The 13,312-nt window shown below is 38.9% G+C and overlaps 2 protein-coding genes across 12 annotated transcripts in view; both read right to left on the reverse strand.

Moving 5' to 3' along the window:
• LOC125721587 (NACHT, LRR and PYD domains-containing protein 12-like) overlaps positions 1-916 on the reverse strand; it is a 340,829-nt gene extending 339,913 nt beyond the window's left edge. For 3 of the 7 annotated variants that reach the window (XM_048997551.1, XM_048997549.1, XM_048997550.1), the window contains exon 1: positions 84-778. The gene's annotated coding sequence lies outside the window, so the exon portion shown is untranslated. Of the gene's footprint in view, positions 1-83; positions 780-812 lie in introns of those variants that run through there. The other 4 variants (XM_048997548.1, XM_048997552.1, XM_048997554.1 and 1 more) reach the window with 4 other exon arrangements.
• Positions 917-2,998: 2,082 nt separating this feature from the next.
• LOC125721594 (uncharacterized) lies at positions 2,999-6,597 on the reverse strand. 5 transcript variants are annotated; one of them, XR_007385846.1, is made up of 4 exons: positions 5,716-6,597; positions 5,357-5,523; positions 4,967-5,045; positions 2,999-4,514 (listed from the first exon to the last, which is right to left on the reverse strand). XR_007385846.1 is itself a non-coding variant. In XM_048997563.1 (4 exons), the coding sequence occupies exons 1-4, from the start codon at positions 6,197-6,199 to the stop codon at positions 3,470-3,472; spliced, it is 807 nt and encodes a 268-aa protein (XP_048853520.1). In that variant the 5' UTR covers positions 6,200-6,597; the 3' UTR covers positions 2,999-3,469. The 5 variants fall into 5 exon arrangements, 2 of the variants coding, with proteins under 2 accessions (XP_048853520.1, XP_048853519.1); XR_007385844.1 differs by having other exon boundaries at positions 4,887-5,045; XM_048997563.1 differs by lacking the exon at positions 4,967-5,045 and having other exon boundaries at positions 2,999-3,495; positions 4,385-4,514.
• Between the last annotated feature and the right edge of the window lie 6,715 nt (positions 6,598-13,312).

A 13,312-nucleotide genomic window follows, 5' to 3' on the forward strand; every position in this document is an offset into this window, starting at 1 on the left:
AATTATATTGAAAATTTTAAATTCCGTTGTATATGTAGGCTGTGTTAAACATATCAATTTTATTATTATTAATTTAATCTTACCTTGAAACATAGAATATCTTTACATTATTCCAGAATCTTGATAAAATGTTTCTTGATAAAATGGCGACTCTGCCTTTAAAATCCCGACACTTAATTTCACTTTCGTTTACAGGCAGGAAATGATCAGCTACGTCTCATGCAAAAAATGGACACGGACTCAGCGGCACTTCGTAGGGTTTTGGGGGGATATTATCTATGTGTCTATGTTGCACACTTAGACAAGGTGAATAAATTCCAGGCATGCATAGGGTTCTTTTTCAATGATGTGATGATTTTTACTTCACCGGAAAAACACTGAAACACAAGCACAAAAACCCGCTTGTTAAACAGGACTGTATGCGGCGATCCTTGTCGAGTGTTCTGTATGACGCATGCGTTCTTTGCACTCCACTCGCGCTCATTCCATTTTTACACATACAATTACTTTTAAACATTTATGTCGATTAACACACAATTTAACACACAGATAAACACATTCATTCTTATACATATAAACAATCAATAATCCCACAATTTACTTTCCTCAATACGCACACTGATAATGTTCGGGCGAGCTCGTACAACTGTATGGTCTGAGTACCTACAGGTTTTCCCTTACTGATATTCATTAATATTTCTGTATTACTCATTCGTAACTGTTCTGATCGATTTACATTTATCCTAAAACAGTTACGTGAGTATCACACAGTAAGTTTCACTTTGCCCCTTCTTTTGAACAGTTTCGCTCACCTAAAACACAAGCACAAAAACCCGCTTGTTAATCAGGACTGTATGCGGCGATCCTTGTCGAATGCTCTGCATGACGCATGCGCTCTTTGCACTCCACTCAGTGGACCCCTCCGCGAGCTGGCCAAAGTGCCTGTGTGTGCTCCGCTCCTGTTACCCTGCCTGCCTGAATCGCACCACAGTTGTCCCTGCCCTAAACCCATCAGCCACGCAGTACATTACACTATCACAAGAGATGAACAATGCAAATAACAGTGCAAAATAATAACAGCATTGAACACAATATTTAGCATATGGGAAACTAACAAGGGGTCCACATCTATTAGTAACAATAACCGTAATTCGGTTAGGCCACTTAAAAAAAATTGGTTCTTGTCCCCTCCCGACCCGCCGAAATGCCTCTGACCCGAATTTTTTTTTATTTCGTAAAAATCGCATGGAAAATGCCCAAGAATGACGAAATTTGAATTTCCCGCGCATTCCACATCGACGATTGATACGCATTGTGTAATCCTAGTCTTGGAATGGTTTCATGAACCTAAATGTGTCTCTACCTGAGATGGGCTGGTGCCTTAAGTACTTGTTTGTAGAGTTGCATTTCCTTGTTCAACCATTCAGGTTCCTGTATTTTGTAAATTCCTCGTGTTTTAACATGTTCTAATACACTTTCTTTCTAGATATATATTTTAAAATCTTGGTTGTTCATTTAGAATGGGAATGACAAACAGAATATTGGTTTCAAATAGTATCATTTTTATATTCACGAATGAAACATCAGCATAAAGTATCCAAATCAATAGTTGGGAAGGCATTTATGAGATACACATGGATCAAGGAATTTACATTCTTGTATTTTCTTACATTTAATATATTTGAAACGCAACAAACTGGAAGAACTGAGAAGGCATACTAAGTAGGTCTGCTCTCTTCGGTATGTATTTTCAAATATGTATTTTCTTACATATTTGAAAGTCCAAACAGTCAATCAAAATTTGTAAAAAAATAATAATAATAATAATAATTAAAAAATCCCTCCCCCCCCCGACCCACCCCCTCCAAAAAAAAAGGACGAGAACCAATTTTTTTTTTTTAAGTGGCCTTATAACACAGATTCAGGATGATCGTGCGTGTAAAAAGCGGTACTGCAGAAACACTTAAATCATTAACAGTGGCGATTTGAGAAATTTAGAAATGGGGGAATCCAAGCTATTTGGGGGGGGGGGGTCAAAGACAAAACTGTGTAATTTTATAATTTCATCAAAATATATTAACTGGTGTAGCCAGGGGCGCCGCTAGCAATTTTGGGCCCTATGACAAAATATGAGGTTGGGCCCCCCTACCACACCCATTCAGATCTCTGGGGGCCCCTAAAGGGCGTGGGCCCTTAGAATTGTCCCAACTTTCCCCCCCTTAGCGGCGCCCCTGGGTGTAGCGAAGTAAGGGTCAAACTAAACACTTGAATCACACTTTTAAAAAAAAATTCCAATACTCAACAAGTACAGGTAATATATTTTACAGACAGAACATTAAACAAAACAAAAACAAAAAATGATATTCAGACAGAGTTATTACAAAGTAAAAGATACCATCTCAATACCAAATATGACAGAACATTTTAGCACTATGTCCATACATCAGGTAAAAACGCATCAAATCAGGATACAGTTCTGATTGTTTTTTATTTTTAGACTTTCTGATTAGATTAATATAATTTATTAGGTCTAATTTGTGAACAAGGAAAAATAGGTTAGATTTATTGTATTTACATTTATGAATATAAAATTAGTAGTATTAAATTTATCTGTATTGTCACGCTCGGCTCGTACGATCTTCCTGTGTGCCACGCCCCCTCGTTAACCTCATATGGAACCCGAACGTTATCAGATGTTTCTTGTTGTTTCATGCAGTCCTGTGTATTTAAGTTCACGTCAGACTACGTATCCCCAGTTCCGTCATAGACGTCGTGCTCCGTGTTTCGCCTTTAGGCCATAAGGTGAACATATAAAAAGTGGCTAGAAATCACTTTTCGTTCCCACGTCTGGGCACTACTTTTTAAATGAATTTCTGGATAGACGACAGTCTTATGGCTTCTATGTTAAAAGTTCTCCACAAAAAATACTGCAGTTTTTTGTCAGGATGCAAAAATGTGTATAATTAGGAATTTACAAAAAACGAAAATCTCATGCTGCTAGTTTGGCCTATAACTTTATTAATACGCATTTAATCAAAACAAAATATATGTCAAATCCACATTTATACATGTAGCTACATATCTGAGACAAGTATTGGTGCATTAATCAACTCAATTTTGAAGGAAGACCATGAAATAATTCAATTTTTTTTTATAACGCACTTCAACTTCACTGATTGGCACCAAATAAAACTGAAGAACAAATTGAAACTTAAACATTTTTGTTATGTTGTATTTATCAAAATGTTCAGTAGGCACTTAGGAATCACACAAAATTAAAGATAAAAACAGTTTTTGGTCCAAGTTGGCTGAAATGACTTGAAATGCTGGACTGCTGCACTAATTTTTCAATAACGACAAATATTAAACATTTTACAGCAGCTTCATTACAGCTCAAATCCAAGTAACCTGTGACACAGATCACCTTTACTCATCACTACTATCCTTATCACTTTCATCAGAACCATCTTCACATGTAGCTCTTTCCTCTGTTTCCTGGAAAACATTTGTGCAATTGAGACAGCGGCATAAATCTGTACAGGACAGATTTGCAGACATACAGGAACATCTTCCAGTCTCACATTTGCCTTGCTTGCAACTGCAGTGGACAACCTGCAACACACTATCAGGGGCTGGATTTCTAGTCATCCACGTCACTGTTAACTCTCCATCCTCGAGGTGCCATCCATTGCCAACAGGTGAAGGGGCACACATTTTACCTTTCAGAGAATGTCTCATTATGGCTGCTTGGTAGTTTGCCCTTTTGCAGTGTTGGTACAAAGCATCACTTGTCGGAGGCATGGATCATTCTGGCAAAGCTGATGATGCCATGCAGAATGCTTTGCATCGTGCATCGTTCAGACTTTTAGCACATGATTGGCCATATAGGTGACAGACATATTTGCAAAGCACTTCAAAGGTAGACTGGTCCAAATTAAAACTGCTACCCAGATTTCTAAATGCAGTCAGGTATTCCTCTTTCTCGCAAGCAACAGAAAATGACTTTTTTTCCCCTTGCCATAAAAGGCACTTGTAGAGTCACAGCCTGAGAAGGTATGGATCCCAATGAGTGCCAAACATACACTGTTGCCGAGAGCTGATGACACCTTCCTCGTTTTGTTGCCAACCCCAGTGAAAAAATACAATCTGCATGGTAAATCTGGCTGCAGACTTAATGCAATCACTGCCACATCAGTATCAGGGCTCTTGATGACTACAGTTTGGTGTTCCTGTGCAGCATGTTTTGCATGAAAAAACAACCTGGTGTCACATTCCTCATGATCACATGTCAGATTTTCAACATCACTGACAGTTTGTAAATCCTCTGTTACAGCCATGCAGTGACACAGGTCTCCATGTGTTATGTATAAATGTAAGTCCTTACCTAAAATGGTAAGATCAGCGTCTCGCCACATTACATAGAGGAATTCTGCCAGTGCTTCTTTGTTTGTCCCATCCGACAGAAACTTCTTCGATTGTGTTGGTGTCTTTTGATCCCGTCCATAAATTTTTACCTGTTGTGTGCCACCAACAGCTCTGCGTGATCATTCTACATTTTTAATACTAATTTCTGGATACTTGTCTATCACAAAATCTATCCGTGTACAGTTGTGCTTGAGAGCAAGCTTGACTAAGTACTGTAGAATAGTGTCAGCAAGCTCCCCGAAGGTACTTGGTATGGACTGAATGGCTTGAATGACTGCCATGCCATCAAAAAGTATAGCTCCATTTACTGGTACTTTGTCAACTAAACAGAATATTATATGAATATTTAATATGATAATAATAATAATATGAATATTATTATTTATTAAATTTTTCTGAGAAAAAGTTTGCGTAAATGTTTATTCCAAATCTGCAAAATAAACTTAGGGTATTTAAATTACCTGTACTTTGAAGCATCAAGATCTTCATGGCTTTTTACAAGATTTAAAAACATTTTTCTTAGCTGTGTCATTGTCATCACCTCTTGGTTTACAATTATTCGATGGCAGATGATTCTCTCAGAGAAGATCTTGTAGCTGACATCATAGGTTGGCTCATTGCTATTAAAAGCATCAAATATTTTATGTTCTGTAACTATTACACTGGCTTCTATATTTGGAATGCATATATTGTATGCATGTACAAACTAAAAGCAACTGACAAACCAATTGAGTTTTTTTTATTCTTCAGAAAGAAAATATTTACAATAAATTATTTTAAATATTCTTTTGCCCTCACAAATGACTAGACATTTTATTATGCTGAATTATTGTAACAAGCTGTCCATGTAGATTAATGATTAATTTCTTTTCAAATTAGCAATCATTCAAATCAATTATGAATTATTTTAAAATGCAATATAACAACTTACTGTTCTTCTGAGGTCTGTGTATTTGTTCCAGTAGACTTTGTCAAGAACCTGGTGTACTGTCTGTAACAGGACTTGTGATATCATACTTCCAGAGACACAGTCTTTGTCTTTAATATGCACAAGAATGCTAGTGTCTTCCTTCATCTCAGCTGCTTTGAGCAACTGGCCTGTAATAAATATGTATTTAAAAAAACATAACAGTTCTGACTGTTCATGCATATGTGTATGCAAAAACCGACTGCACTATAAACATTATAATGTACATGTAATGTAAATATTGATGTATTTGAAAGTTAGTTATGGTTCTCAGCATATGGCATATAACTTTAAGTTCAAATGTGTGCTTGTGTGCTTTATACCTGCCGACAGCGTCTCCGCTTGTGAAAGATTGTCCTTCTGGCGTTTGCCTGCCACAGTGATGTACTTGTCCGTTTTCTTGCAAATTATGCACAAAGCAGGAAGTACAGGACCCGAACAAGCTATCAGCAGTCCGGTACTGGACCTAAGTTTTTTTGTTGGGCAATACGTTGACGAAATACTATTTCCCGATGACACAGACTGGTCTGTGTTATGATCATCACCAGCTTCAGGACGCCGTGAAACTCGTTTCTCGGCCGCATCCAAGCGCTTTTTGTCAATAAAACGCCGGTAGCAAATGGAGTGAAACCCTGCGTCTTCGGGCACACGGTCAAACTCGATTTCTAGACAATGTTTATATGTTTCTGCTATTTTCTGACTCTCACCCTGCAAGTCAAGCCACCGTTTGATGCAGTTTCTAAATGTATCCCACCGTGTGCGTGTAAAATCCTTCGCTTCTTCTTTTTTTATGGACGTGAGATGCATATAGCATTGGTTATAAACCCTTTTACTGACTTTTGGTGGAGGTCTGACAATAATTTAATCCTCTTCGCTACTCGATAGTGACGACAAGGGCGCTGCCATCTTGGACCATGTTTACATGTCGTTCCGACGTTATGCCATCTCATTGGTCTAGCGGCAAGCACGTGACGCGAAGCCGCATCTCTCACCTTTAAAAAATGATTACGCGAGGATGGGACTATTGCCAACTTTATACACTTGTTAAAAAATAACTGCTGGATTATACATGGAGAACTTTTATTTTTTCATTCTATACCAATTGATCTTTTTATTGGAATAAAAAGAGTGTAGTGCCCCATATATGGGAACGGAATGAAACGAAAAGCTGCTTCACCTTACGGCCTACTTGTCTGTTTGTTCGAGAGGCATCTGGCTGCAGAAGGGCCTGACAGCGCGTGTCCTCTGTCAGGCCCCTTCCACTCTCAAGCCCCTACGTCATTTCCGTTCGAACGACAATTCTTCTTGTCGCGAGCTATAAGAATCCATCTTGTCGTGCGGATAATTCTGAAGTCGTGGAATGTATGACTTAACTATTTAAAAATTAATTATCACATCGAAATACGCGTGTGTTGAACTCATCGCCTTAGTACAGGCAACTCATGTTTACCTTAAAAAAGTCCTAAGAGTAGTGCTCGGTCACATAAAAAAAGTCAGCCAAAGACAAAGTAAACTTTATAGTCATCTCAGCTACTGTATATACAAATATATAGAGAGGCAAGACGACGTGACTCCGACGTGACTTACCGTTATCAGGAGTGGCAAGATGGACTTCATAACTGAATATTACACTGAAGAAGAGAAAGATACCATTGTCTATCCCTTTTTATTTCAATTTTCAAATGTTTCAAAGACATGCACTTGTTTTTAGAAAACACAGCCGACAAGAGCTTAATCGTGTTTTGTGGTTTAGCGTAGTAGGTTCACTGTACAGTACATTGTTATTGTCACAACCGATCGTTCAGACCTCGTGGACCACGCCCACTTCATTTATCTCGTGTGAATCCCGCTTATTACCAGCTTTCCTGTTTGATCTTGTTTGTCTTGTGTATTTCAGTGTGTTCTATTTCATTCTCCAGATCTGTCGTTGTTGTTGCTACGTGCCTTGTTCCCTGTGATTCCCTTTTTACCCTGATTAAACCCCGTTTATTCGCATTCACGGCTCCCTTCGCCTGCTTCTCCGCACCCGATGTCAGTTATTTTTTATATTAGTCATATATATGCATCTGTTTTTAGTGAAAAATCCTTAATCACTGATTGCAGTTGTCATGCCCGGCCCGTCTGCTCCTCCTGTGTGCCACGCCCCCTGATTACCCACGTGTTTTCTCCGCTTTCTCAGCTGTGTCTAGTTAATTTGATCAGTCCTGTGTATTTCAGTCCGTGTCTTGCCTGAGTCCATTGTCTGTCATTGTGGTTATTACCCTGTGAGCGTATTCATGCGATGTTCCCTATTCCTCGTCAGTTTAATAAATCCCCGTTTGCCCTGATCTTGCCGGCTCGCCTGCCTCTTTGCTCGTCGCCCAGTCCTTGCGCCTCACCCGCACTGCACGCGCGTGACGGCAGTATTGTAAATTATTGTATATTTTCAAAGATCTGTTATTTGTATATAGTATTTGTTGTCATTTTATAAAGTAGTTCATATATTTAAGTGTTTTATACTGTATTCTGTTGACATCCTGTTTGGTTTGAAAAATAAACCTTTTGCTGTTTTGTGAGGATTTTTTTTATTATTAAAAACAACATAGTTTGTATATAACTAGAATAGTAGTTTTTCTTGTAGAAATTTAATTCTCATCGGCTCCTTAGAAAAAAATTTACATAGTAAAAATATTGTATTATGGCCAGTACCAAAGCACAACTTTTTACTGGCAATCGTTTATTTAAATTAGGCAATTATGCAACTGTTTCAACTTCACATTATATTATTGTCTTCACAATATAATTAAAAATATTTTTATTTGTTTTTTTATTAAAAAATGACTGACTTCGTCATATGTTTACATAATAGTGAGGTATGTATTAATATGTGATATATAGTGTAATACACGGTAAGAAAGTTCTAATTAGCTATTTAGGCACACTAGACTCTAAATCTATGTTGGAACACTGGACTCTAGACATCGTTATTAAAATGATGTTATTACTTCGCACATATCTTGGGTAAAACAAATACGTTTTGTCAATAACCAATAACGCACAAAACATGTTTATTAGATTATGACTTAAAAGTTTCCGTATAAACATTTAAATGCTGACATTATTAAAGTACAATATTTGACGGAATAAATATGGCACAAGAAAATAATGATTTAAGTACATATTAGCTATAGTCTGATGTCTCACAATAATAACACATACAGTAGCACTACATTTATTTACACACACATATGTACAACTATATTGTTCAGGTTTGAGACGGATTCCCTCGTTTAAACAGAAATTACGTATTGGGGTTTGTCAAGACGGATTTGTCCACAGGACGGATTGTTTGTTTGTCTCTTGGAAAAAATAATCTCTCTCCAAATCTGCTGAAATATAAAGCAACAACACACAACAGCGTGTTCATGGAGGCAGCCATGTTTGAATGGGAGATCGTCACCTCGGAATTTCCTGATAATCTGTCGTTTTAACGGAAATGACGTAGGGGCTTGAGAGTGGAAGGGGCTTGACAGGGGACACGCGCTGTCAGGCCCCTTCTGCAGCCAGACACTCGTGGTTTGTTCTACCTAATAAGCCGGAGCTCCTGATTCTCCGCTCCCTGCTCGCCCGACGGCGATCGTGACATGTATTCTTCCGTCACAAAAAACCCGCAAAAACATCTTTACAAGAAAACTGAAAATTATGACAAAATTTTTATGACTGAAAATTTGTTTGTATCATGTTAAGCATATCAGAGCAGAATTTTTCAGCACAAGGGCAAGACCAAAATAAACGAACATTAGTTTTGCAGTCACATTCACAGAAAGAACAGCTGGTGTCAATCTCTCTCATCCTTTTAGATTGAAAATATTTGGACGGATAAACTTTATGTGACAATTTAAAGGTGACTTCTTCTACATTATTTGTTAATAAAAACTTACATGGTAAAGTCCACACCTTTTTCCAAGGTATATTATCCACTATGCCATTCCAGTATGAAACAACATATGGAACGAAGGTGTAGTTTTGGGTAAAGAATGTCCTGATGTTTTAATTATTATTTCTTGAAAAGCATGTATAGAAAAACACACCTTACCAACAGCAGATTCAACAGGATCCATAGATGGAACAAAATTCTTCAACAACATAACTACTCCATCAGGGATTGTATCAAAAACAATGGCAAACTTTAGCGCTTATTGGGATTTCAAAAACTGACAGAAACTCTGAATAGCTATAAAGCTGCCCAGCTCTGCTAAATAGTTGACTTATTAAAAGTACACAGCAAATGTGCCAGTGTTAAATTAACACTGCATGGTGTCTATATGGGTTCACACCATACCAGGAGCTGCACAGAAAAGGGCATCACAACTGTCCTAACACCTTTCCACATATGCTAAACATTCAAGAGCAGGACCGGCAATCAAATACACCCCCACCCCATTAAAACATATACCACTCTGGAGACGTGTGCTGTCGGTTTCCAAGAGATTTTTGCTGACTTCACACCAACATACTATAAACCCACCAGCACCACAGCTCTCTAACCTTCAGGATCAGTCAGAACTGAGCCAGCAAAGTCTCAATATAAACCAAGAAACAGCTGTAAGGTCCTGTTTGGTCAGAGTCTCTCTCATGATGGTGGGTAAATGTGGGATGGCTCTTCTGGTCCTCAGGACTTCTTGAGCGCATATTAAAATGGGGCAGATATGTGGAGGTGGAGAGTCTGTGACTTACAGTAACACCCTATGGTGTAAATTGAACACTATAAGAGTTAATAAAGATGAACACTGTAAAAACAACACTCAAGGCACTCTGTAAAGTGTGAAAGATAACACTGGACCCATATAAACACCATGCAGTGTTAATGTAACACTGGCACATTTGCTGTGTAGTGAGCGGCATTTAGCAACCAGCATCAAAAACATTTTAGCTGTATTTTGTTAGTTTATTTTAAATAAGTCGCCCCCGGTTTATTTAATTACATGTATTAGCTATAGGAACTAGTGCCCGGTATTTACAGTAGTGACATACATTAAAAACATTTTAAAACTTTGGTAGAATAATGCCTTAGTTATTTTAATAAACAAGCTTTTTCAGTAAATGTTTGTTCACACTCATGCGAGCGCACGCACACACACACACGCACACACACAGACACACACACAGACACACACACGCACAAATAAGATAAGATAAGAAAAAACTTTATTTATCCCGAGGGAAATTCTTTTGTCCTTTACATGCTCAGTGCAACAATAGGAATAAAGGTAAAGAAAATAATAGTGCAAATAACTATGAGTAATACTTTGTATTATAACTATATAAATACTCCTAAATACTCATACTCTGTACAAAGTAAAAAAAAAAAAAAAAAAACTGTAACTAAGCTATAACAAATATAAAATAACAGATTATTAGTGCATGTGGTAATGAAAAGTGTCTTAGTGTTGTGCCTTGAATAATTGAGATAGCAGCATGTGATGATGGATAAAACAAACATTCAATACCAAACAGATGATAACATTGCACAATCTGAATGAGGATTAATGACAGTTCTGAAAAAATCACCTACAAAAAGAGGAAGAGTTATACAGTCTTATTGCCACAGGTAAGAAGGATTTCCTGTGGCGTTCGGTTCTGCATTTGGAGGCAGTTAGTCTTTTGCTGTGGGAGCTCTGATGACCCATCATGTCTGCGTACATGGGGTGGGAGGGGTTGTCCATGATACTGAGAAGCTTTTTCAGCATCTCCTCTCAGACACCTCCGGCAGGTTCTCCAGTCTGACCCCCAGGACACAGGCACAGACACACACACACACACACAGACACACACACACACACACAGACACACAGACACAGGCACAGACACACACACACAGACACACACAGACACACACACACAGACACAGACACACACACACACACACAGACACACACACACACAGACAGACACACACGCACACACACAGACACACACACACACACACAGACACACGCACACACAGACACACACACAGACACACACACACACAGACGCACACACAGACACACACACAGACACACACGCACACACACAGACACACACACACACACACACAAAACCCCAGACACGCACACAAGTGCACACCCCAAGGACTGACCTGTAGAGTTTGATAATCAAACTCAATCAAAAATCACCAGGCATATATACAATGTACTGTAGTTAACATTTTTTCTTAATATGTATAAGGATCATTTTGTTAAAGCAAAAAGAAATGCTGTAGGTGATGTCAGACACCGGAGACTTGAGGGAAAATCTGAATGAACAGCGAGGACAGCAAGGGGAATTTGGAATCTCTTCAGGAATACATCGACTGGTACTTCGACATTATAGTCATGAAGAAGAACGCAAATGCATCTTCTCCAGCCAAAAGCGAGACGCTGTCCTCCAAAAGAAGTCGCCCGGCAGACTCCCCCGGAACAGCATCGCCGACTGGTAAAGACTTTGCCGACATCCTGGATTCAATCGACAAGCGATTGTCCAGCTTCGACGCGAGGTTGGCTCTGGTCGAGATTCTACATCAGGAATTCAAATCCCTGAGGGAATCTTTGGAGTTCAGCCAGCAGCAGGTGGAAACTCTCTGTTGAAAACGGTTAAGTCTCTAACTGAAAATGTGACCCATCTAAATGAAGAAAATAAAAAACAAAAGAGACTGTCATTGATCTACAGGCCCGTAACATGAGCGAAAACCTGGTGTTTTCAGGCATCTCGGAATCTGCCGAAGAGGACGCAGAAGTTACTGTTAAAACCTTTATGAAGACCCACCTGAAAAACATCTGCTTTGAGAGAGTCCATCGGCTGGGAGCCAAAAGGCCTGGTGCACTGAGACCGCGTCCTATTGTGGCTAAATTTGGACATTTTAAGCAGAAGGAGCAGGTGAAGAGCCGCGGCAGGGAGCTAAAAGGAACGGACTTTGGCGTAAACGACCAGTTCCCCAAAGAGATCCTGGAGCGACGCAGAGTTCTGTTCCCAATCCGAAACCACTCTGACCTCATAGCGCACACAGACACATAGGACACACACACGCACAAGCGTGTACACGCTCGCTTATACCTCATTCATTTGCATGTGCAAATGTCAGTTTCACAGTTATAGATCCAGAGGGTAGATTTATAATCATTAAATTATCTATACTTAACAAAAAGTTGTATATTGTTAGTATATGTATATAGTACAGTATATGGTACAAATGTTGATAACCCCTCATTCTTCCACGTTTTCTTTACCGCACTCTCTGAACACCTAGATTGCGCACTTGTTCTGGGGGGCGACCTCAACTTTGGACTAGATAAAGAAATGGACAGGCTCAGTACAGCTGCTCAGCGCAATTGGAAATCCACTAATATAGTTAAACAGTACATGAGCGACTACGGACTTTGCGATGCATGGCGTTCTCTTCACCCCACCCCTAGGGAATATACTTTCTTCTCACATGTCCATCACTCTTACTCTCGTCTGGATTATTTCCTAGTCAGTAGCTCACTGCTGAGTGACATTTCAGACACAGAGATACACCCTATAGCTGTCAGTGATCATGATCCTGTTTCTTTAACCCTAATAAATAGGAAGGCCACTCCACCAAGTAGAAACTGGAGATTTAATACATCATTGCTTAAAGATGGAGACTTTATTAACTATTTTAAAAAAGAGTGGGCCTTATATTTAGACTATAATGACCTGCCTGGAACATCAGCATCTGTTCTCTGGGAAGCAGGCAAAGCTGTGATGAGAGGTAAAATAATCTTATTCTCATCATATAAAAAGAAAAAAGAAAACAAGTGTATTCAGGAATTAGAAGAAACCATCAAATCCTTAGAAGAAGCCTACGTATCATCCCAGGAACAGGACATGCTGAATAAAATACGTAAAGCAAAACTAGAATTAAATGAAATTATTAAT

This window comes from Brienomyrus brachyistius, unplaced genomic scaffold (genome assembly GCF_023856365.1).
Source record: "Brienomyrus brachyistius isolate T26 unplaced genomic scaffold, BBRACH_0.4 scaffold34, whole genome shotgun sequence".
In the NCBI taxonomy this organism is placed as follows: Eukaryota; Metazoa; Chordata; class Actinopteri; order Osteoglossiformes; family Mormyridae; genus Brienomyrus; species Brienomyrus brachyistius.

Excerpts from the sequence above, each read along its gene's own strand:
- LOC125721594 (XM_048997562.1), bottom strand. The coding sequence starts at position 6,199 with ATGCATCTCACGTCCATAAAAAAAGAAGAAGCGAAGGATTTTACACGC. Across the intron at positions 5,524-5,715 it reads AGCGGAGACGCTGTCGGCAG|GCCAGTTGCTCAAAGCAGCT; the intron begins GTATAAAGCACA and ends TATTTATTACAG. Across the intron at positions 4,515-5,356 it reads ACACAGACCTCAGAAGAACA|GTAAAAATTTATGGACGGGA; the intron begins GTAAGTTGTTAT and ends GGCACACAACAG.